General features: G+C 51.7%; 1 protein-coding gene across 1 annotated transcript; it reads right to left on the bottom strand.

Annotated features, from left to right (window-relative positions):
• Window positions 1-527: 527 nt before the first annotated feature.
• Window positions 528-21,978, bottom strand: LOC122182769 (Krueppel-like factor 5). Its single transcript, XM_042876290.1, has 5 exons — window positions 21,713-21,978; window positions 12,320-12,364; window positions 8,751-9,654; window positions 6,016-6,075; window positions 528-3,281 (listed from the first exon to the last, which is right to left on the bottom strand). The coding sequence occupies exons 1-5, from the start codon at window positions 21,875-21,877 to the stop codon at window positions 3,103-3,105; spliced, it is 1,353 nt and encodes a 450-aa protein (XP_042732224.1). The 5' UTR covers window positions 21,878-21,978; the 3' UTR covers window positions 528-3,102.
• Between the last annotated feature and the right edge of the window lie 3,217 nt (window positions 21,979-25,195).

Here is a 25,195-nt window from a genome sequence, read left to right on the forward strand (position 1 = left end):
TGGCCGATGTGCAGCTGGCTGTTTGCATGTGTACAAAGGTGTATGTATACACACAGACTTAACACCAAAGGGGATTTTGCCTGCCTCTCCAGCCCAGGACTTCCTCATCCCTCCTCTCTCATCTAAACCCTTGGGCAGGAGGATGCTCACATCCCTCAGGGCTGCTCCTTCTCCCGTTCCAGGGCAAAAGGTGGGGGAACTCCATGAGCCTTCTTGGACAGCAAAAACCCTCTCCCACCCTCCTTCTCTGCACAGCATTGCAACATCAGCTGGAGGAAGAGCTCAGCATTCCTCTGAAGTGTCAGCCTAGGCCACAGAATTGCACTCCCAGCACTGCCTGGTGCTGCAGGTTATCGTCACACACCAGTCCTGCCCTGCTCAGACACCTGCTCTCCTAACCCAACCAAATAAAAAAGCCTTTCTTCCTTTATGAAGCTTATAAAACCAACACACACACACACACACGTGAGTAGCAGACAAAGGCAACAGAAGCACTACTTACAACAGGAGGGAAGAGAGACGCCATCTCCATGAGATAAAATTTTATTACAAAATATTAGATAGATTAATAGTTGTAGGGGCTGTGTAACAAACAAAAAGCATCACCGGAAAAAAAATAAACCTTCCACCCAAGTTTTCCAGGTCCAATTACTTTTCTCGCTATGCTCATTCTGGGCAGTGAATGATCACGTTCAGCCCACCCAGACATGCCAAGCAATGCAGTGCTTTCCTATTTACAGCTGTTGTGCTGCTATGATACAAGCTGCCGAAGCTGGGTTTGTTCTGCACAAAGCACAGGAAACCTTGCAGGAAGAGCCCCCCGGCTCCCAGACCTTCCCCAGTGTCTCCTGTCTGCCCTGGGAAGGGACAGGGTACAGAGAGACCTTCCTCCGGTTCAGTTCCCTATCTCTCCCCTGCTGTTGGCTTTGCTCCTTCAGCATCCCTCCCCTCCTGCCCCAGCTGATTCTGGGGCTCACAGGCAAAGCTGCCTTCAGCCACCGAACACACAGCTGGAGACAGAAATAAAGGAATAAAAGCTGAGATGCACTCTGGTTTTGCTGGGGATTCTTTCAGTATTGCCTTTGCACTGGTAAAATATCTGCATGGCAACATTTTGCACACAGACCAGAGGTGCAAAGATGGACTGGAGTGGGTTATTCATTATGGCACATCTTCCCCAGTCCCCCGTAAAAATAATCTCAAATGCAACAAAAATATAGATGTGTGTCTATGTGAGGATGAGCAGATGCATTTTTTTCTGTAGTGAAAAAAAAAAAAAAAAAGATAATCAGGTAAATTATTTCAAATTCCCCTAAGATTTAAAGCTGCCTGTTGCCTGGATCAGCATTTCTTGTTTGTCAGCATGTGGGTTTTGGGCCCTAGGAGATAGAAATGGAGGCAGCTGTCTGGAGGTTTCTGTCCCCAAAATAAAAGGGGGGAGCAATGAAGTCCCTCTGGGAGAGTGACAGGTGAGGGGTGAGCCCACCACCAGCCCCATGGCACATGCAGTGAGCTGGTCAATCCAGTGCCCTGTAGTTTAACTCACGTGTTTAGGAGGTTCAGCCCATTTTGCCCTGATTCTGTCCTGAGGGTCTCCAAAAGGAAGCAAGAGGAGAAACCAACAGCACCTGCCCCAGTATGTTGGCTTCTACCACTTGTACACACCAGACCTCAACACATGCAGAGACGCCACAGCCAAGAGGACGAAACGTGGATAAGTCCATTGGCCCCTGTAGCCACTGCTCCCCACCGAGCCATGATGGAAGAGCTAAAGTAAGGACATGAGGACGTGACCATGACCAGAGCTTGGAGCCATCCATGGCTGCAGTTAGCAAAAGATCATTTATGCGCCTGAAGATGCTGCAGTTCAGTTCCTGGTGAGAAAATGCATCCATTCACACGTTCCTTAATTTTGTTCAAGGAAGAATGAAAGAGAAGCTGGGGTGCGGGGACATCAACATTCTGTTGAACGCACCAGGCCCATTATTTGTTCCTGATTTATTTATTGCCTCCACAGCTGCCGGTTGAGCTGGCGTGGCCTGGTCCTTGTTCTGCCCACACCTAAGCCCTGGCAGGCTTTGAAGGGGAGCCAACGTGCCCTATGCGTCATGGCACTCGAGGAAGTGGGGGGTGGCACCTTGCAGAGCTTGGGGCAGGAAACCAGTGAGGTAGGTAACATGATCACATTCTGAACAGCAGGATTTATTGGAATTTGTTTTAAAGATGTTTCTTTGGTTCTTCTTCCCCTTTCTTTTGTCTAATGGTGGTGAAACAGCAACAGCCCAGACCCAGCGTGATGGGTGATGTCTGGTTCCTCATGCATGTGGTCAAGGCTTAAGCAGAACCTGCCCTTTGGAGAAAGGCACGGCATGTTCTGGGAAGCCAGAGCTCACAGGTAAGTTCCTTGCTGTCCCCAGCGTGGCTTTGAGACCCACTCTGGTCCCCTCAGATTCATCTGGAATCACATTTCATCTTGGAAGCAGAAATGCTACGGACGTAACCAGAAAATCTATCCAAGCAGGGCAAATGCCCTGGGTTCAACAGGATACAGCTTCTGCACTGTCCCTTCTGTGAGTATTTCATACTTTCTTCTATGACCCCACAGAGACCGGGGCTGTCAACCCAAGCAGCCATGGGCTGCAATTCTTTCTCCATGTCATCAGTGCCAATCATGGCCATGAAATGGGGCAGTCCAAGAGGATTTCACAATTGATGGGACACCCTGATCCACCAGCCTTCCCAGCCATCCTTTGACTCCCCAAAGGCACAACCTTGAGAAGGGCAAAACATCCCCAAGAGCTCAAGACGCCAAGGAGAGCTGGTTCCAAGAGACAAATAAATAGCAGGTTTGCTGGAAGAAAGACCTTGCCACCCAAGACCCATAGCCCTGGTGTTACAAGGAGCTTTGTGGCAAGATCAGTCTGTAATTATCATTCTTTTTTAATGGTATCTGTTCTAAAACCAGGAATGGTGGGGGAGGGATTCACCTTCTGTCCTGCCAGTTGATCAAAGCACAGGGTTGTTCCTATGTACAAGTGGAGGAGAGGTTCCCTCGAAGAAGAGTCCCAGCTGCCGTTGGAGACATAGCAATGGAGGTGGTCCCTAGTTCTGGTGCCGCTTCATGTGCAGTGCCAGGTGGTCAGAGCGAGAGAAGCACCGGCCACAGGCCAGGCACTTGAAGGGCTTGGCACCTGTGTGCTTGCGGTAGTGCCGGGTCAGCTCGTCAGAGCGGGCGAAGCGCCAGTCACAGCCATCCCAGGTGCACTTGTAGGGCTTCTCACCTGCAGGGAAGAGACACAGGTCACCATCAGAATGCAGAGAACAGCACGGCCACCTGCCTGCCCAGCTTGCCCTGCACCCATCTCCTGCTCCAGTATGGCTAAAAGACACTAGGGGCTGCCCCACTTCAGGACCACAGTGATGATCTGCACTCATAAAGGTCACTGCCATGGGAGGTCAGTACCTCAAGCCCGTTGGATATCAGAGCATTTCTGTGCACAAATCTTCCAGAGCTCTTTTTCTTTTTGACTAAAAAACCAAAATTTGCTATTTTTGCTGCTAATTTGGGATAAGGGGAGCACCATGAGAAAGAAGAGGCTTCTCAGAGCCTTGCATCTTGGAAACCACCACCCAGTTTTCCCAGCCCTGCAGTAGCTGGACGTTGAGTTTTCCTGGGATCATCAGGCATGACATAATGCCTCCTCCCCCCACACACACCTATTCCCCAACTGAAATCAATGGCGTTGTGCAACCCCCTGCCAGCTGGGAACCAGGCTGGAGAAGCCCGTGCCCGCCAGCAGTTCCTGGCCACCGCACTGAACCCTGGCTGCAGCCCTCTCCCTGCTTGGGTGTGGTGCTCTCAAATATTAGCCCTCACTCTTAACAGCCTGAACAAGCAGGCAGAGTTCAGGGAATGTGCTGACTTTCCCGACCTCAAATATTTACTGTTTCATCGGCCAATTGCTGAGCGCACCATCGCGGCATGAAGGCACGCACGCACGCAGCGTGCATGCATGGGCATGTGCACGGTGCTCCGGCACGCTCACCAGCAAACGGCCCGTTCCTCCCCCAGCCCTGCTGCCAGAAGGGCTGCGGATTTGGCTGGGAAACAGAAAACACACGGCCGTAGCAAAAGGAGCAGCCTCCAGCACACACCAGACCAAATATTCTAGGGTTGAATGCACAGAGGTGTATCTGGAGGAGATGGGGCACTAAGACGACATCCCGCTCCCCAAAAGGCTCCGCACGGTGTGTTTTTTGATGGGGGGTAAAGGCAGCACTTGCAGTCATACTTGAGGGCAGGTGCAGGGGTCTGTCAGCAATCATGCTGGCATGTGAAAGCGCGATTTGCACTGTGCAACCACAGACATTGTCCCAGGCAGGTGACCTGGCTGGGTCAACCCCACCAAGGCCCTATAGCTTCAAACAATACCAGGTTGAGCTCCAGAATGGAGGGAAAATGCTTTCCATTGTCCCGTGAGCTGGCTCCATCTCCCAGGACAGCACGGCAGGGCAAGCTCAAACAAAGGGCCCGAGCTGGCATTCCCAGCCCTGGGGGGCGGGGAGCGGATTGGTTATATATTTAATCTCACAATGGCACCCAGGAAATGAATGGTGTCTCCAGGAGATGAATACAGCCCAGCCCATGGCAACGGACAAACTGCAAGAAAAGACCTGAGTAATGGTGTGCTCCCACGGTCTTAACCCCTCCTGGCAGAAAGAACAGATGTCAGAAACTGAACGCACACACCCCGAGCTTGCCTGCATGTAGCCTTCAACTTTGGGTTCCCATTTTTGGGCAACCATTGGTAGCTCTCTTGTGGCTCAGGTCACTTCCTGGGCCCCCTGCCCTTTCTCCTGCAGCAGGTGAGCTGGAAGATGGCAACCAAGCTTGGTTTCCTGCCTTGTTACTGGGAAACACGGAAAAATGACTGCACTTTATTGGGTTCAAAAACCACCCAAGTTTGCCTGGATACATCTTTACAGCGTGGTTTGTAGGGACAACGTGGGTCTCATATAAGCTGCATCCCTAAGTGGTGCTCCAAAAAGGAGAGGAAAAAGAGAGATTTAATTTTAGAGACAGACCCCTCATGTGGCCCCATGCACAGATCACCGTTGTGACCAAGGTTTATCGGTGCTGGGACAATGTCCTTCCTGCATGTCTGTGCCACCCCTTCCGTGTTGCTCCCTGCCCAGAAATACTGAACCTCATGCACAAAGAAAGTCTTCTGGCCAGCTTGTGGGAAGGGCTGATAAGGTGGAAAAGGAACAGAGCCAAGTACAAGAGCTGATTCCCAGCCTCAGGATGGGTTTTGTTCGTTGTTCATAAAAAAGAAAAGTGAACTCTGGGCCAGCTTAATTGCTTTCAGTAAAGATCAGCCCTCCTATAAAAGAGATTTATGAGGGCACTGATGGTTCCTGGACTACCTGGTGATCTGATAAAGTTTCAGGTATAATAAATACCTTAATGAGGAGACCTGTGCTTGAATGCACAAGTGAGCTGGGTCTGCTGCAGGCCAGCTGGCTGTGGTGGGAGCACGGGAACGCCAGCCCTTGCCTCACCTCAGCACCCTCACCCTACAGCCAGAGGACGGCCACTAGGCAGCAAGCAGTCTCACAGAAGAGATGAGCTCACTATGAGCCCAGAAAATGCAGCTTGGGAGCTGTGGACACCTCTTCAGAGGTCAAAGATATGTACCACGTGCCAATAAGCAATTTTTCTGTTGGCTAGGCAGGATCTGAGCTGGCCAGGATTTGTGAGATCAGGAAGGAGGATCCTTCAAGCCACACGTGACAGAGGACTGGGAACACCTCCTCCTCCCAGCCCACTGGGAGAACCTCCTAGGAGTTTCCTGTGTCCCAGACTATCCCTCCAGAAGGCAAGTGAGCTGCATAAAGTTTTCAGAAACCAGTGCAACCATGGGGTTTTTGTTACCATTAGCATCTACAGGCTCTCCTGACAGCCACCCCAGCTCAGGGCTGGCAGGGTTTGCTGGCAGGATTTGGTGCTCTTACCTGTGTGAGTCCTTTGGTGTGCCTTCAGGTGGGAGCTCTTGGTATACACTTTCGTGCAACCTGTGAAAACAGCAAAGACAACCTCCCAGTGAAAAAGGGGCTCTTGTTGGAACAAACCTAGAACATTCATGTTTGGGATTAGGTACAGAGTGGGCCTTGAAAAGCACACCAGTAGCAGGATGCAAATAAGCCTGGACATCTCCATTTTGCTTCAGCAATATCTAAAGACATTGCTTGTTCCCCAGCACAGACAAACACTGACAACTCTCCATCTCTTGCTACACAACCGTGACAGTCATAAGCACTGTGCTGGGAACTACAGGGGATAAAGCCAGACCCCAGCTTTCAGAACTTCCCTGGCCCTCCAGGCAGGATGGAAATATCAGATTCACCACCACAAGTTGCCAGCTGCTGCTTGTCCTGCTGGGCTCCAGAGGCCACTGGTACCACTATGGTAAAGTGAGAGGGAAAGTGGGCTCTGCAACAGACTTAGCAGGCATGATGAGGCCGGTTCCCAAGAGGCACAAGGTGGGACATTTTTCAGCTTAGCACCACCGATCAGAGAAAGGTTCCCAGCAGAAACACTGTGATTTTGGCAAGAGTTTCAAAAACAAACATCGCTCAGTGAATGACTGCCCATTCTTCCTTTCACCTGGTCTGAAGAAGCTCCTCATGCTGCCTTTACGGCCCTGCTTCATTTAGTTTTGACATGAATACTAAAATATAAATTTGAATTTTTATTACCCTTCTAATCAACATGGTCATATTTTTTCTTTCCATGTTTCCACATCATCTAATAAAACCTTGTGCTACTTCCCCCTCACTTGCAAAGTACAGTTTATTTTCCCAACGCTGGCATTGCCACCAATCTAACACCACACCTGAAGATACTGTTTGCCATCCTGGAGAGCCCACAGCAGCATCCCTCCCCACTGGACTTTGCAGACAGTAAGAACAGTCATCACTCCAAGTGAGATGGAGTCAAAAAAAGGCCTGAGCTCTTAGGAAGATTTCACTGAAGGCCCCCAGCAATGCACTGTATACCTCTTCCCACCAACACTCTTTAAGCAGTTGTGGGTTAGACCTTCATTTTCCAAACCTTTCACATGCCAGCAGAACTCTCAGCAGCCCAGGTCCTTGAGCACCACTGCTCATAAAGGCTCTGGGGCATTACAGTTCCCAATCTCTGCTCCCTTTGTTGGAGACACACGCCTGTGCTCACTCACAGCCTTCCAGCAGAGAGAGGACAGATAAGCTGAGCACATCCCATGGAGCCCAGTTTAGCTAAAACTTTTTGGTTTTTCAGAAAAAGATGTCTCTAAAAGAAAGAGTGTTCATTCAGTTAAAGGAGAAGCTAGTACTTCTGGCTGGGTCTACCAGCTCCTGATCAGCAAGGACACATGAAAGCCACCATACCCTCCCAGTGGCAAAGCTCCTAACAATGAAAACCAAAATGACTGATCAACACTTTCAGTTCTGGCAGTTCCCTTTATTGTGATGGGCTGTCCCAAGTTCCTTGAGGCCCACAACTCCATTAGCCAAGCAGGAGGGCAAACAGCCAGTTTGTGCAGAGGAAAGCCCACCTGGACATCACCTTGCCCGTCCTCTATCCCTTCTCAGCTCTCAAGAAAAGCTAACATCTGGCAAAAGGCTGAACACTCAATAGAGGGAATGCCTTTTTTCTGTTGCTTTTTTTTTTTTTTTTTTCTGTGGCACAGTCTGTGGAAGTCACAGTATTTGCTTGCAACAGGTGCTTCAGAAAGTGAAGGCCAACCTCTGCATTTCAGCTCCTCTCTATTTGCACTTTTGCCTTGATGGAAACAAGACTGAAACAGGCCAAGCTCTAAGCAGAAATGAGGTGAGCAAGTGCCTAGGGTATGAGCCTGGGAAACAAAATGATCTTTCTTCACCATCTGCAGGACCCTGCTTGGCCCCTTTTGCTAAAGAAGAGGTTAGGGCTGAGGATTCCCCATCGTTTCTCTCCCGTACTCTTGGAGCAGCCAGTCTGGCTTGTAGGAGAGCTGCACCTTGGTAATGTGTCCTGAAGGACATGACTCTGACCAATCCTGACTGAAGCAGAGGAGCAGCCTCCATCCCAGAGCCAAGCTCCATCTACACCACCTCAGTCCTATCTCCCACAGCTGTGAGCAGGAGGCAGAAATTCAGCACACGCTGCTAATCACAAAAATGTGGTGGCAGCTTTCATCAAAACGTCAGAATCATAGAATCACCTAGATGCAATACCTAAGGCCACTGATGGGTATGATTCTTTTCTTTTTGCAAAGGAAGAGAATTTGGGTGCCATAAAGAGACTAAAAATGTTGCTTGTGGAAATCAGTAGATGGTTTGCTACATCTCATGGGAGGATGGGAATGGAAAGTTAGACAGGAGGCATGTTTTTGCCCATGTAGAGTACAGTGGACTCCTAAGGCAGTCAGTTGGTTTTTGGGAGCATCCCCATGCTTGGATAGCACCCTCTGCCTCTCAGCGCCAGGCTTGCTACTGCCAGAGTTGGAAAATGGAAGGGCAGAGAAAATGCATCAATGGGAGCAGAGAGAACCAGGCTCTTCTACTGCCTTGGTGGTGGGAGGACCTTGCTTCCCTGGGGCTTTCCACTCAGTACCGTGTCACCTTTCTTCACACAGACAGAGTGATTCTTGGTCAATCTCCAAGCAGCCCGCAGTCTCCCTGTGCCAAGAAGTGATCCCAAAACCAAGACAAAACAGTGAAAATACCTGGGTAATCACAATGGTGGATCCTCCTTTTCTCCAGCTCAGGGTTGTTGCGTCTGTTATATTTGAGGGTCTGCATGACAGTGTGCCCTTGGCAGAGGGTCCCAAGGCTGCTGGGGACTGGAGGGACCTGGGATGACTGGACCAGCTTCAGTCCAAAAGTAGCTTCATAGGATGGTGGGGGAGAGATGGTGTTGATGAGCTCTGGTTGATTTTCTGGGCTGCCAGGCTGCGAGTTGGGGGGTGAAGGTGGCAGGTTCACCCCTGGCACAGAATAGAACTGCCCTGAGATGTTGAAGTTTTCCTGTCCTTGGGAGACATGTGGGTACTGCTTAACTGGCCCTCCAGCCTGGACATGTCTGTGAAGCACACTGGACATGGCGTTACCTGTGGACATGGTGACACCACTGAGGCTGTTGATGGCTGTGGTGCTGTTTGAGGAGGGCGTCAGGTTGGTAAGATCAGCGCTGCCGTTGCCAAGAGGCATCTGGTAAAACTGGGCTTGCTGTGAACTGCTGGATAGCGAGATATCAGAAGGCATCTCCTGCTTGATGAAGATGTTGCTGACTGCCACTGACTGGGGCATGCTAAAGACACTGGTGAAGTCAGGCAGGGTCTGTGTGGAGCCTGATGTGGAAGAGCAGGGCTGGGAGAAGCTGGTGCCAGGTTCCGTCTTGATCTGCGTGAATGGCGTCATGGGTTTGGGGGATCGGTAAAGTCCAGTCCGTAAGTGCGTGGTGTCGGGCAGGATGACATTGATGTTCACGCTGTAAGGCGTGGAAGTGGGTTTCTCCGTTGAGAAAAACTCATCTACCACTGAGGCACTCTCCCGGCGGTATTTCTTGTCTGGTATCATGGGGATGGGTGGCATCTGGTTGGAGAGGTACTTATCCATTTCAGAACGTCCCTGGGGTGAAAAATACAGGGAACAGAATTTGTGAAGAGCAAGCTTTATAGGAGTTCAGTGTTCAACGTGTACTAGAGGGGAACCAGGGGAGCTACAAGCCCACGTATCAGGTGTTGCAGCAATCAGCTTCGCTCTCTGACTCCCAGAGATGATGTCACCCTGTCCTCTGTCCCACTTCCCTCCTACCTACCTGCAGTGGTACCAAAGGCTGAGCAAGGCCAAGGGTGCTGTCGTGAAAGAAGTTGATGTTGATAATGATGAGGCTGGAGATGTTCAAAACCTGCCTGGACACTTTCCTATATAACCTACTCCAACTAACTTGCTTTAGCAGGGTGGCTGAACTAGATGATCTCCAGAGGTCCTTTCCAACCCCTACTATTCTGTGATTCTGTGATTTAGCACAGTTCTTTGGTCCCACAAATGACAGCATCAAGTACTAGACATGGGATAAAACATGGAGCTCTGCCCAAGTCAGCCTGGATGTGTTTGGAGTAGCTCACCCTAGACACGTTGACTCTGGCCTGCTTTAAACTCAGCAACCTGAGACATGCTTATTTTACTCTAGGGTGGACAATTTTGAGAAAATTAATTGAGACAATTAATCGAGAGCAATTTTGGCAGCAGCGCTAGAAACCTAATAGATGTTGGCAGAAATTTCATGTGACCGTGAGCCTAAAATGGAAACTGCCAGGCATGCTGTTGCTGCCTTCTCTTGGTAAAATGACTCAGCCCTTGGCCAACCTCTGGTCGAGTTGTACAGCCCTGGATTACCAGGCTAACAGAACCTATAGCTCAGCCACTGCTTGTCAGAGTTCATGCCTGATGCAGCATCCCACTGGATCCAGGCCCAATAATTCTGCAACCTGATGGAGCAACCCACTAGGAAACTCATCCCCTGGCATTTGATGACTCAACTTTCTGCTCTTTGTGGTTAAATACACAAGCACTAATGCTCTTCTATAAAGCTACAGCCTTTAATTATGTGGTTATCCCTGTGTCAAGCTGATTGCAAAGCCCTCATAGACTCATTGATATGTAGAGGAGCTGGCAAAACTGCAGGGCTTCCCTGGCAGAGCCTACAATGCACTTGAGGAGCGCAGGCTGCTCCCATCCCACACCCATTGTGCTTGAGCCGAGGGCTGTGCCGCTGTGAACTATGCCACCAGGCCAAAGTCATCTCTGCTGTAAGTTCATTGCTTTTATCAAAGCTGGACAGGATCCAAGGTACTTTCCTCGCCCTTTCCAGTGAAACACATCACCTGTGCTTCCAGAGAATTCAAAGAGCCTTTGCACCTCTGCAAGTCACAATGGCAATGCACGACTAAGCTGGCTTCCACCCAAACACAAGTACATGCTACCAATACATCCTCTTCTGCATGAGTGGAAGCTCAGAGCAGAGGACCCATCCTTGAGCGCTGTTCCAAAATCCTGGCCCCTTCTCTGCCCCCCCCGCAACACCCAGTATGGGAGAGCCACGCCACACAGAGAGCTGAGCCCTGGGTGCTGCTTGTGCGCCCACCCTGGCACCAAACTGGACCCCTGGGTGGGACCGGAGGCTCCAGATGCCGCACATACCTGAGCGATGAAATGGCCCCACTTGCTGGGGGAGTGAAGCAGGGGGAAGGCGCTGGATGCCTTTTACTTCTGCCCTTCCCTTATCTCCGGTATTTGAGTTTCTCACCTTCAGTTCCCAGGAAAGGTCTCCCCCCCCACACTCAAATAGGTTCTTATGCAGCGGGTGGCCAGGCAGATATATTCGGTGGAGAAAGGGCTCTAAGTTTGGGTCCCAGGCTGCATTGTCACTAAGAGACCATCCATCTGTCCAACTGCTGTCACTGCCTTTCCCTGCCCAGTGTCTCCCCTCCCTCTCTCCTCACCTCTACCTGCAGATCAAGGTGTGCTTGGTCCCACTCCATGGAGTCTCATAAATCCACTTCTGATCCTAGGCAGCCCCAGGGGAAAGCTAGGGCACAACTTCTCAGAAGAGCAGAGCAATCGTCTTTGATGGGACAGGGAAGACTTTCAGCCCTGTCCTTGGCTGCAGAATCACTGCGAGGGTGCAGGTCCCACCCTACTGGAACTTAGATCATCACTATGATGCCGGTGATGCTCTAGAACATGCAGGACCCCAGAGGTGTCCTCAGAAGAGCCGCTTGATTTGTTTGTCGCCCAGGAAAACCTAGCAACACTAGGCAGCTCCTTGCTTGCTGGGCATTGAGCAAATACTTAACACCAAACCATTCACCTAAGCACCTCCCACCTAACACTTTACCCCAAAACCACCCTTCATTCCACAGCTGACACAAGAGCTGGGATGACTACATGCAGGGATGCCTTCTTGTCATGCCTGGGTGGGATCCAATTCAAGAATCCCAAATGCAGGCGTCTCCTTCTAGATGCTGCTTACACCGCTTTTCACAATGGGGGAGACAGCCTCACTGTCACCCAGATGGCTAGCATGGATAGAGGCACCATAGGCAGGGGGAATGCACCCCTGCTAGTGGCAGGACCTCAAGGAAGGAGTAAGGAGATGCCACCACGTCCTTACCACTTTGTTCTGAATAGGCTGCTGGATGGCCTGCACTGGGGTGGGGGATCTCTTACAGGTACCTCTTACAAACAGGGGCAGAAACAAGCAGAGAGAGAAAGAAGGAAAGCTCTTCACCTCGAGAGTGAGTGGCATCCGCTGTTCCATCCTCATGGGGTGCAGCTGTGGAACAGACAGGGCTGTGTTAGTGGAAAGGTCCTCCTGAAGCCAGCCCACCTCCCGCACCTCTGCATATTGCACCCTTGCAGCCCCAGCCAGCACCCCCAGGACATTCATTTCAGAGGCTGATGGAGAAACAAGCAGGGCTGCAGGGACAATGAGTAGAAACCTGCCTCCTAAACTGTTCTCTCTAGTACCCTATTTCCATTGGGGTTTCACCAGTGGTTCTCTTCAGAGGTTACCCAGAGCTGGGGAGCCATCCTGAGCAGCTGGGAGAACCTCCATTTTCCTCCAGCCTGGAGGTGGGAACACAGCCATGATACTGCCCTCCCTCTATTCACCAACAGCAATGTTTTTTTGGCTTGCTTTCCTCTTCAGAATCACAAGCAAGGGGAGGAGGGGCAAACCTGGTTCCCAGCTCATGCAATCACGCTCTGTTTTTGTCTTAATCCTCGCCAAGGGGTGGAGAGAGCCCTGACACTGTGTGTGCGGGATCAACAACAGCCTACAGCCCACTTTCACTCCACACCCTTCTCTCGCAGCTGCTGCTGCCTCTCAGTGTGCCATGCTTCTCCTCCACTAGCATTCACCCTAACCACGAGGTTTCTCCAGGATTGTGGTAAAGCCTCACCTCCTTGCCGTAGGAGCATAGGTGGACGTTTAATAGGCTGGACAGGCACAGCAGCAAGGGATGGAAACCAGAATAGGCTTCACTGTGTCTCAAAGCAATCCCGCAAAACCAACTCAACTAAGTTTTCCCACCTGTGAGGTGTACATATTCTGAGAGCTGCATCCAAATGGAAGATGTTTCTTGCAGGTTGATGACAGACCACAAAACCACGTGGCCTTGATAGGACAGGTGCTAAAAGAGCTGGGGACATAAGATCTGCCACCGCTGGAGGGTTGCTGGTCCCACGGGCTGACTGGAAGCATGAACAGATGCTTCATGGTGAAGCCTCTGGGATAGAGCTATGATGGTTTTGGGGGATTTGCGTCCCATCACCTGCAAGAAACAGCTTCAATACCACATGCACAGTTCAGCCAAGCTCCTGGGAGGGCAGCTGAGGACTCTGCAGTGGCTCACATGAGGCAGGAATGACCAGAAATACTCAGCCTGTTCCATCCTCCCCATCTGACAGGCATAGGCAGAAAATTAACTATTTTCTTGCCTCTTTGAGAACTAAGCCAATCACACAGCCACAGCGCTCAGTGCACCTCAATACTGCAAGAGCCATCCCACTCTGGCTCTATGGAGAAAGACTACACAGAGCCTTACAGATGAAGGCCCAGCAACTTTTTGGAGGGCTCAGTGATCCAGTTTCCCTTGTAAGCATTAGTAATGGCATTGCTGCAGATGAGGATGAGACACAGGGTCAGGAGACGGGCATGCCCCAGGCTTCACTGACTGCACCAACAACGGTGCCAGGAGTCATGGGTCACTAGCTCCAGCAAAACCAGAGCCAAGGGGAAACAGAGCCAAAGTAGACATCAACAAAACCTCCATGCTTCAGAGGCATCTCCTCCAAACCGAGATTTTCAGTTTGGCCAGGAAGGGAATAGTTTTCAGTGCAATAAAAATGCTGAATTTCTGCATTTTCCCCTCAAAGTCACAGTATCTATTTCTGACCATATAGGATGGTCTTTTCGACCTGCCAGCGGAAAGAAAGCAAAAACCCATGCAGGCAGAGGAAAGGGGCTCCCCACTCTTCTTCTCTCCCTCAAATGGATGCTTCTGCGGCCAGCAAACAGACCCAAGTCCTCCCACTCTGCCAACCACCGACTTCCAAAAGCCCTGCAGGAGTCTCCTGCCTTGGAGATCCCCATCTCTCATCTCAATCCCATCTGAAGCAGGCTGAGTAGTTATCAGGACACTGATCAATAAATGCAGAGCCCCAGACAAACATTTCTTGGCAGGACGCACAAAAATGGGAGCTTGAGCCAACCAGGCCATTTTGCCAGCGATTAACCAGGAGCATCGTTAAAAAGGTGCGAGGCACAGCCAGCTGACCAGGCAGGAGGTGAGACATGTCTTTCCCATGATTAAATGCTTTCTAATCTGAAGTTGATAAATAACAAACTGCCATAGAAACATCAAATGTGGTCACCACAGAGGAACAAGGAGAGAAATCAATGTTTGCTAAACAGGCAACGAGCTCATGAAGTTGGCAGAGAAAGCAGCTGGGGGGGAGGGGAGGAGGGAAGAAGCAAAGAGTTCCTTCATTTTTTGGCATCCTCCAGCCCTCTTGGCCTCAGCCCCCTCCTGCTCTGCAAAGTGACGACCCTGAACCCCTTGCCCACTCCCCAACTGGGGGGGGACCTCCCCAGGCATTCATGGGACAAGGGCAACGATGGCCAGGCTGTGGGATTATGTAGTGCAGTCTGTTTCTCCTGCCTGCACCTGCATGAAACTCCAGCCTCCAAGGGAATCGGCAAACAATGGGGAGGATAATCATCAATCAAAAGCCATGGCAAGTACCTGGCAGTGCCCCTTTAAAGGGACACGTTATAAATAGACCGTATTTATATACAGATTTGGTTCAATATCAGCATTTATTGTCTCCCTAGTTAAATATTGACTTGGGTAAATATTTGTTTCTCTGATCATTTGGTTTTGATATTGACCTCGATCAACGTTATTTTCTGTTTGTTCCTCAAGTCTTCTGGAACTCTCTGCAAAACAGGATTAGTAGAGAAAGACCCAGGACTCTTCCTTTCAAGTTCACAGGGCCTAATGCCTAGCTGCTGCAAACAGCCCAGCACAACTGCAGGCAGCAAAGCCAAACCCTGGTCATAGCTAAGTGGGTGCCACAGGTGGGCTCCTCTGATTGCTCCATCCCAAAGAGATGAGGAGCAACTCCTAGAGGTAGCACTGCCCCTAGAGCATTCAGCATTAGGTGCAATGCGGCAAGATTCATCTTCACGAGCTTGGGCCACCTGGAAAGCGAGCATCTAAGCTGAAGTCTCTGTGCAAGCTCTTACTGGAGCCTGTGGAGATGGCTGCCAGAGGTGATCTGCCCCACCAGCTTCCAATTTTGAAATTTCATACCTTTCCATTTGCAAGAGCACCACTGTGAGCACGACGAGGCCACAGGGATGCACCCTTTTCCCAGATTTTGGAGCTGCAGCTCAGCCACGCTGCCTTGGAGGGTTATTCTGGAGCTCTGTTCTGCCCTTGCAGTTGAACTACCTGAGTTAATTATCACCTCTTGGAACCGAGGGATTTTCTTAAGCCCAAGATTTGCCATCGAGGCAGATGTGGCCAGATGGCCTCCGGCTGAGCCAATAGGCAGCAGTGTTTCCAGCAGGCTTGCTGACTCTGTTTGCTATTCCTTTCTTCCAACGACTGATAAGGACTCGCTGAAAGGCAGTCTACCTTGGTTATTTATCACAGAGACCATGCCACCACAGTCAGTGATCCCAAAGGCCAGAGAAAGCAGAACACCGTCATCTAGCTCCAAGGTCAAGTACCCAGAAGAGGGCCAGTTTGGAGCAGCCAAGCTTCAGGGGGCTTTAAGAACACGAGCAGAAATCTTTCCAAACACAATGGCTTAAATGAAGTGAAAAATATCTACGATCGACCTTAGAGGAAGCTCTGGCCCTGCTGCACCATCTCTAGGCCTTACTGAACACCAAAGCCACCTGGTCCACCTCGCCTTAGACAGATCTAGGTTGGGATGAGAGGTCTCACGTCAGTAGTAGAGTAACCCCACATTGATTTTCCCTTTCCCAGACCTACCAAGCACAAAACAATTGCCTGCATGGAGCCTGAGAGTGGGTAGGAAAGAGGGGCAGCTCCCTCCTCACCCACTGCTCCCTACTCTGCCCTGGCAGAAGGACAGCCCTCTGAAACTGCGTCTTCATGGGAGGGGATGACATGAGGACACCTTCTTGAAAAGTGAGTCATGCCTTTGTATGCAGTTTCCTCTTTCCAAAGCGCTGTTGCTCAGCAGAGTCTGGGGCCAAGCCCATCAAAGCCAACTGGAGATTTTCCATCAACCTAAGTGGGCACACATTGCTGGAGGCTGCACTGGATAGACTTTGGTATGGATGCTTTTCTGGAAAGATCAATGATACAATGCTATTTCAAATCCTGGAAGATCAGCCCCAGGCAAAACACGCAGTTCAAATGTTCCCCCGATTAAGGCATACAACCAAAAGTTGACCTCCAAGAGCCACACAGCCTCTGCTGCTCTCTTCAGCTAGAAGCTGGCCTACCTGCAGCACCATTTCTCCATCCTGGTTGCAGACTCTGTTCCAGCACTTCCTCTCCTACAAATCTGACTAGATGGAAGCACTCAAATGTTCCTAAAAAATGGCCCAGACAAATTTATCCACCCATTTCTAGCTACTGCATGGCTAGTGGGCACTAGGCTAGTTCTTGAGCTCTCCAGCAGGTCCTGAACCAATGATGGGAGAGGCTGTTAGTGCTCACAGGGAGCTTCCTCCAGCCAGATTATGGGTGGGATTCATTCCACCTCACTCAAACCATCAGAAAGCTCATACTCATCACCCAGCCTCTTCCAATCAGAAGAAAAGATGCACATTCCCAGGGCAAGGTCTGACAAAGGCAGAATGAGTCATCTGCTGCTTGCTGAGGCTTGTGAAGTCCTCCTGGCAATCAGCAAGTGATAAGACAGGCCAAAAAGCTTGTTCTTCCTCGTACAATGAGCGAAGCAGACCCAATACCCCATGCACGTCTGGGAGAAGCAAGGTCAGGTTTCATGTGCAGACAGAAATCCCACCATCTCTGCAGCTTTCAACTTCCTCGCCAAACCAGTTAGCAAAACAAAACAAACCCTAAGGCATGTAGAAACATTGTATTCGAGTGAGTAGGTCTTTGGGCCAACTTTTTTCTGGGCTTGCACAGCACCTAGCGTGTCACAAGGCCAAGTAAACACTGCCAGTATCATCACAGGGACTGAGAGGACACTTAGTGCCGCCCTTTCTGGTGTGCACACTGCCCTACACATTTCGTGGCATCCGTGCTGCCAGCAGGGTCCTCAAGCAGCAATCCTCAGAGAGTGTCCTCCAGCTTCCTTCCCTCAGAATAAACCCTCTTCTTCCACATTTTCCACGCATAGAAACGAATAGCCAATTGCTCTAATTAAGGGAGACTGATCAGGGTACAGGCTGACAGGCCGCATGGAGAAGGGTGCTGAGCCCTGGAGAAGCTCCAGCAGGAGCGTTTCATAGAACGGGGCTTGCCAGGCCCTGGAAAACATGAGGTGATATCCCAGAGATGACATCAAACAGCCAGTCAAGCTAATGATCTCCCAAAAGGATGATGCAGAGCCACCAAAATACCAAACACTGAAGATGCTCACAATGAAACGCTCTGCTCTAAAGTAACAACAGATTGGACAGTCAGAAAGGAGTGACTGAATTTTTCCATTTCGTTTAACAGATTTGAGTCATTTCCATCCTAGTAGTGAACACCATCAAACCTTGCATTCTTTGCAGGGGTTTTCAGTGAAAGCATTAACCCACCCCTCCCTTTGTTTAGTTCCCTCTGCTAGCAAACAAAACTGATGTACAGGCAAGGATGCTAAGAAGGGCTGGGCTGGCTGGTGAACAGGCATCTGCATTTTTGTGAAACAAATCGCCTCAGATATGACAGGGGTGATAGTGGATGGACAACAGACTACACTCCTACAAGAAAGAAGGAGCCACGTTTTTGGTGGCTGGATGATCTGACCTGACTCTAATGAGACCGATCTCTTGCCATTCTCCTGCTAGTACTGGAAATACTACAAGGAGCAAGGTCATTAAATACATCTGAATACTTGCAAATCCTGTCCTTGGTGGAAATTCGAAGGTCTCTCATCACATTAAAAAAAAAAATTAAAAAATAATTTTCAAAGAATTCTCCAAGCATTTCTGAACTTAATGAAAGAATCTTTGTTTGAGTTTCAATCTAAGCTTGGAGGGGCTGAGCCTCTTTGATGTGGGAAACAGCCCATGGGGTTTTTTTGAGAGTTTTCATGCTAGCTCAAGTTCTGAGAACATCTGAATTGTAAACACTGGTTATCCAATCCCCAAACACCAACAGTACCCTGTGACTCACCCAATTCACCAATGGAGCACAAGGAAAGCAAATATTCTAATCAAGGGGCTCAGCTAACAAGACGGTGGTAAGTGCGATTATTTGCAGTGGATGGGTTAGATAAAGGAGCTCACTGGACCAGGGAACAAAGTAGCGTAGGTAGCTGACCAAACAGGTTTGTGAGAGGAAACTTGGTAGTGGATGATGCACCAGTCAAAAATGAGCTGCCCTAAACTTTCGTGAGTAATTCCAACCTACGTGTGCCTCCCACAGCCATTCAGGAAGAGTGATAAAGGGAAATCCGTTGCATTTATTACGAGTCGGAGTCCCCTGCTCGCTCCCTCCCTCCCCTACCCGCCTTTTTAGTGGTCAGAGACAAGCAAACACCTTTTCCTGGCTGATTTGCAACCTCCCTCATTCTGGGAAACAACAGGAGGGAAGACAGCAGCACACCTGCAGCCCCCCTGGCTGCGTCCCCTCCTGCAGCCGCCCGCCGAGCGCAGCGTCCAGGCGGAACAATTGCCCTTTGTGCCACGTGCACAAAGCCACTGTGCTCCCACAGCTCAAAATTCAGCCAAGCTGCTTCGTCCCACACCTCACCACCAGGGAGTCTGTGAGTCTGGAGGATGCAGCAAAATTAAACCATAGTGGTAATGGCTAAGCTGAGCCCACCACCAACCCGACAGGTCGCCTTGCGGGGACGTGGGGATGAGCCCATCCTCTTTGCACACGCCAGCTCAGTTTCCTGCTGCCCTGCAGACACCTGCCAGGCACAGAGACCACCAGACGTGCAGACCTGCAGGCTGGTCCTGGAGGCTGTGGGCTCCAGTTGATCCCAACACGACGACTCCACTCCCCTCTAAGCACCCATCACCCCAGTTCCAAGCATGCTGTGCAGGGCGCTGGGTCACTGAAGAACAGGAAAGCACATCCCTGGTCCTCATAAGACCCACTAGAGAAAAGGGAGGCAATCAAAGAATATCCCAAAGTTGAAGGGGACCCACAGTGACCATTGAGTCCAACCCCTCACTCCACACAGAACCACCCAATACCCAAATCCAATTTGGAGTTTGAGAGTGATGTTCCTTGAACTCCGGCCGTGCCCATTGCCCTGAGGATGTTCCATGCCATTGTCCTCTGGGGAAGACCCATTCCCTGACCCCCTGCCCTTCCCCTCACACAGCTCCATCCCATTTCCTCAGGCCCCACTGCTGTCACAGACAGCAAAGCTCAGCGCTGCCCTCTGCTCCCTATGAGAGCTGCAGCTGCCCTAAGGACTCTGCTCTACTCCTCTGGTCTGGACCCAACAGACCCAGGGACCATCACACACCGTGCCCTCCAGGCCCTTCCTCATCTCTGTAGCCCTCCTTTAGATGCTCTCTGATAGTTTTATGTGCTTCTTATCTTGTGGCACTCAAACCTCGCGGTGAGGACACACCAGTGCAGAGCAAAGTGGGACAATCCCTTCCTTCGCCTGGTGGCAGTGCTGCCTCTGTACAACCCAGGGCACGGTTGGCCGTGTTAGCAGCGAGGGCATGCAGTCATGGCAGGAGACAGGCTGTGTTTTCTCTGTTCTCTCTTCACAACCACTTCTACATTGGGTCCTGATCTCACCCAGTGTTGCAGCAGGCCCAAGTGATCCTCCAGCACCAGCTCTGCAAGATCTGCAACCAGCGTGACCCTTTGAATCACCGCAGCCATCCTCAAATCCTACAACAGGACTCCCCTGTCAGGCCCCATTCTCCCCTGTTTTAGCAATCCAGCCATAGTGATGAGCCCCCGCAGCACCTTGTGCTGCTCTCCAGCTGCAGGAAAGCACACTAGGAGCCAGCTCCTGTCCCACATGCTTGGCAGGGACCAAGGGACACACTACCACCATCATGCTCCTGGCCATACAGAACCATCCCCAGGGTCACAGAGACCTGTTCTCATGACTTCCACCAGCTCTCACAGGAGTGCAGAGGGTTTGCACCACATAAGACAACACTTGCACCCAAGGAAGGCAGGTGGAAAGCCGTGGGTGGCTCCAAGAGGCTCAGGGCACTCAGCAGCAAGGTCACTCAGCTGCCCAGAGAGCAAACCCAGCTCAGAGGGATGCAGCCCCCTCTCTGGCAGCAGCCAGCCGTGGGGGTGCTGCAGTGGGAAAGTCTCCTTCTCCCCTGGAACACCTCCCCAAATGCACCTTGGGTTTGTTTATTTTCCTTCTCTCTCTCCCTTCTAGTACCAGCCTCTTGAGATTTAAAGGGAAAAATTCTTTTTGGTCAATCCAGTCGAAACTGGAATGGGAAAACATTTCTATCTCCTTTCTTTTCGCTTTGTAATTTGGGTCATAGTAGCTGGCAAGGCTGAGAAAAGCGCCAAAACAAGTGCAAACTCCACGAATGCCCGATTTCCTCCCAGCACGGATCAAATAATGTTTCCACCAGCAAAGAGCTGCCCCCCTCCCCTTGTTAGAGCAGCGACTTGTGGAGTGGGGAAGAGGACTGAGATAAGGAGACTGCGGTGGGCAGGCTCCGGGGGGCACTGGGACACGCTGTGGGGCCAGAGCAGTGATGGGTCACAGCCTTGTCCAGCAGCACCGATAGCCAGCCCCGTCCTGGCAAGCCATGGCAGAGGGCAGAGCGGGACGAGGTGCCCCCATGGGGCAGCCATGGGGCTGGGAGCCGCCCTCCCGCCACCTCGCGGGGCCCCGCTCACAGCAGCACTGGGAACACGGGGATCATCAGCCATGGCCCCGCTCGCCCCGCGTGTCTGGGGAAAGAGGCCGGAACGGCAGCTCCCACTTGATTCCCATTGGGAAGGACGGCCTTGTGGCAGGGAGAAGCCCTGGCACCCTAAATCCTGGTCTTTATCCCCAGAATGCGTGGGGGGAAAACACTGGGCTGGGGAATTTTCAGGTGCATTCTTTTCCTTCCGTGAGGCAGAAATAAGATTAATAATCATAAAAATGCTCCCCTTGCACCATGCAATCCCAGTGTCTGTGGTGTCCCCAAAGACGCGGGGCCCTGGGTGCTCCCTGCAGCGAGCAAAACCCATTCCAGGAGCAGAGCTCTGCTCCAAAACTCCAAAACAGAAGCACAGAGAAATGCAAAGAAGGGAAGGAGAAAAATATGAAACCAAACACGGCCGGGAGAAAGAGCCACAGAGGGGAAAGGATGAGCGGGCAAAGCGGTTGAGGTGCCAAAAAGCAAGAGAAAAAGCAGAATCAAACCACATATAAATTGAACAAAACAGAATTAAAGCAAATGCACGCAGCTATCGGTCTTCAGCTGGAGGCTGTAGCAGCCTTCCGGGGGCCTCCACCTTACCTGTGCCAGGTCAGGAGGGTTGTCCGGGGCCCTAGCAGGCGGTTTGATGTCCTCAAAGACGGAGGTGTCCTCGCCAGGCTCCCCCGACATGGTGACGGGCTTCAGCGGGGTGAACGCTGAGGAGTCGTCGGGGAGCGGGGCGCGCAGCACCAGCCCGCTGCTCATCCCTGTGTGCGCCCACTGCCAGGGACAGAGCTGGGGGAGAGGGAAACGGAGAGAAGAAAAGGGGTGGATGGGAAATGGGGGAAAGGTGGGAAGGGGGAAGAGGAAAGGGGAGAAAAGGGGGGCGGAAGAGAAAGAAAGAGAAAAAAGGGGAAAAGGTGGAAAAAAAAGAGAAAAAGATGAGAAGGGAGAAAAAGGGAGAGAAAGGGAGGAAATGATAAAAAGGGGGGAAACAAAGGGAAAATATATATAACGACGGAACAATACAAAAGGAAAAGAAAGGTAAAAAAAAAAATAAATAAAAGGGGGAAGAAATGGGGAATAGTACAATTTTTTTTTTTAAAAAAAAAAGGGGGTTGGGAATAGAAGGCGAAAAAAAAAGGGAAGGAAGGGTGGGGAAGGAGAAGACGCCGGCAGTGCGGCCCCGGAGCTGGCTGGGAGCCGGGTGCCGGGGAAGGCTTTACCTGGGCTCGGAGGAGGATCGCCGACCTGCAGCGCGGTGAGGCCGGGCCGGGCCGGGCCGGGCCAATCAGGCCCCGCCGCGGCCCCGCTGCCGGCCCCGGGCGGATAAAAGCGGCCTCGGGGCGCGCCCCGCTCCGCTCGGTCCCGCGGGGACCCGGCACGGGACGGCGGCTGCGGGGTGGGCCGGTCGGGGTGCGCTGTGCCCGGGGGGCTCCGCGTGGGTCCTCCTTCCTCAGCGCTCGGCCACGGAGAGGGAAAGCGAGTGGGTGAGGAGGGAAGGAGTTCACTTCATTTTTCCCTCGTTTTGTTCGAAGTTTTAAACGACTTCTTGAAAAAGTTTTAAAAGCGCGAGCGTGAGGGCACAGAGGTTTCCTCCTGAGCTCTGATGGACAGACCAAGCAATCACACCCAGGATTTTTTGCAATGATGCCTTGTTTGGTTTGGGTTGGTGTTTTATGTTTTGGTTTTTTTGCAGCTGTGCCCAGTTCACGTTTGTCTTTTCTGTGAATTCCTTTTTCTTCTGCAATTACGACCAGGTCGTTTTTCAAGTCATCCCTTTTTAAGGAGGGCAAAGGAAAAAAAAATATGTATCAGGAGTGCCCAAACCTGGAACAATGCAGGAATACAGATTGCCTCTCTAGCCAAAAAAAAAACCCCAACCCATTTCCCCGGCGGCCCCATTCCCCCAGCAGGCAGAGCTCTGCCCTTGCAGTATGAAGGCTCCTGCCCCTTCTCCCAGGCACGGAGATCTCCTGGTGCACAGCCCTACCCGGGGGCTGAGCATCCCTGACCTGCAGCTGAGGGCAGCACCCACCTCTCACACTGTCCCCAGTCCTCCCCAAATTCACCTCCCATTGGGTGCAGCTGTTCTTGCACAGAGGCTGTGGGGAGCCCCATGCAGGAGGATCCCCGGGTTCCTTTTTGCCACCAGCAGCAGACAAAGCTCTGCAGGGCTGCCGGCTCCCCCACTGAAACCCAAAACCACCTCTCCTGCCTTCTCCTTTCTCCTGCAGCCATCGAACCTTTCCAGGGAGCCCTTCAAAGCAGGCGGCTGCCCCTCCTCTTGCTAAACCAGTCCGGTGAGTGTGGGCAGGAGGCCCCCGGCCCCCCAGAACCACGAACCAAGATGACCCCACAGCACTGGGCAACCCCACAGCCTGGGGGAGAAACGGGGCAAGGTCCCTATGTGGGGTCAGCCACTCACCCCCCACCTGGAAGATCAATGCCTGGAAGATTCCTATTGGGAAGAGCTACGGTGAAGCCAACCTGAAGTGTAAATCCCTACTGCGGTCCAGGCAGGTTCTGCAGGTGCCATGGTCGCCTCAGCACAGCGTTAGAAGGACCGTGTATCAGGATTGCTGTCTCAAAGAGGAAGCAGAAGGCATAGGGATGGGCCTGGGGTCACTGAGCTCGGCTGGGACCCATTTCTTGCCCCAAGGAACAAGTCAACCTGAATGTCTCTGGAGCTCACCTTGCCCTTGGCCTGGACATGTAGAGCTGGGGACCAGAGGGGGCTACTGGCTGGCTGCGAGGAGGCATGTGGCTTCCAGACACATGGGGAAGTCATTTGTGAACATGGCCAGGCTGAGATGTTTACCTGCAGCCTCCAGAGCACATCTTGGAGGCCTTTGGGGTCCATAAGCCTCTCAGAGGAGGTCGTGAGGTGTGTGCTCCCATGCACTGGGCACAGGAAAGGGCCAGCAGCTTCCATAGAGACTCAGCAGGTCACGATGGCCACCAGGCAGGTCCACAGGGACAGGGCAGGCCTGATGTCGGCCTACAGGTTGGGATCCATGGCCAGCATGCCACAGCATGGCTCAGGAAGGTGAGGGAGCACCATGAGAGCCTGGGGCTCAGGAGGGTGGGCAGAGGTTCCCGGTGAGGATACTCAGAGCAATTAAAGGTGATTAGTGCCCTGAGGGCACAGGGGATGGGGTTGACAGAGACAGAGGATCTTAAGGGAGGAGATGGGAGCCCAGCAGGACCCAGGCACCTTCCTCAAGCACAGGGCCATGCCCAGCCTGCAGTGGGAACTGACGGAGCTGTGATGGGCAGCTGAGACAGGCAGTGTGGGGATATGCACGTTGTGTCCTTCGTGTCTCTGTCATTGGTGCAGTCAATTTCTGCTCCACATATCAGCTCTTCTCTTGATGCACCTGGAGACAACATGGGTTGCAGCTAAAGCACCCAATTTAGGTTTTTGTTTTCTCCCTTTTTAGACCTCTTGCTTTTCAATAAAACCTCAGAAGAGGAACTCGGGAGCCCTGCAAAGGAGATGGTGAAGCCCAGCCATGCTCGTCCCCATGCTCAACCTGCCGCTGCTGCAGCACAGACACACACCACCAGGCTCCTCTGCTTCCAATGTTATTCCCCTGTAGAAAAACGTCAAATGGTTTTGTACAAATATCACAGCTCAGGAGTTTTAAATCCCATGGTTTAAAAAAAAAAAAAAAAAGAAAAAAAAAAAAGCCAAAGAAATGTCCCCACTCCCTCACCCCAAAAGGTTCCACCGCCATCCCACCCATCCTGGGCACATTTGCAGGACAGACCTTTGCTGTGGGCCATTAGTGGTGCTGGCCCCCAAGCACTGTCCTTAGCTCCTGATCCGGGGCTGCATGGGTCTCCCCAAGGCTGCAGGAAAGGATGTAGGGCTGTTTCCCACCACCAAGCATTCAGATCAGATGGAGAGTGCTGCTCTGGGATAGGGAATGTGATGGGGACACACAGACACACATGCATACAGAGGAAAAGCCCCTAGGAGAGCCATGGACCGGAAGGGCTCTGCCTCCTCCCGAAGCTTTAGAGGAACGTTTTGAAGCTCCTCCCTTCAAGCGGCCCTGATGGTCACTGTCCCCTCAC

Source organism: Lagopus leucura, unplaced genomic scaffold (assembly GCF_019238085.1).
Source record: "Lagopus leucura isolate 7727_CA_CO unplaced genomic scaffold, USGS_WTPT01 Super-Scaffold_100016, whole genome shotgun sequence".
Classification (NCBI taxonomy): Eukaryota; Metazoa; Chordata; class Aves; order Galliformes; family Phasianidae; genus Lagopus; species Lagopus leucura.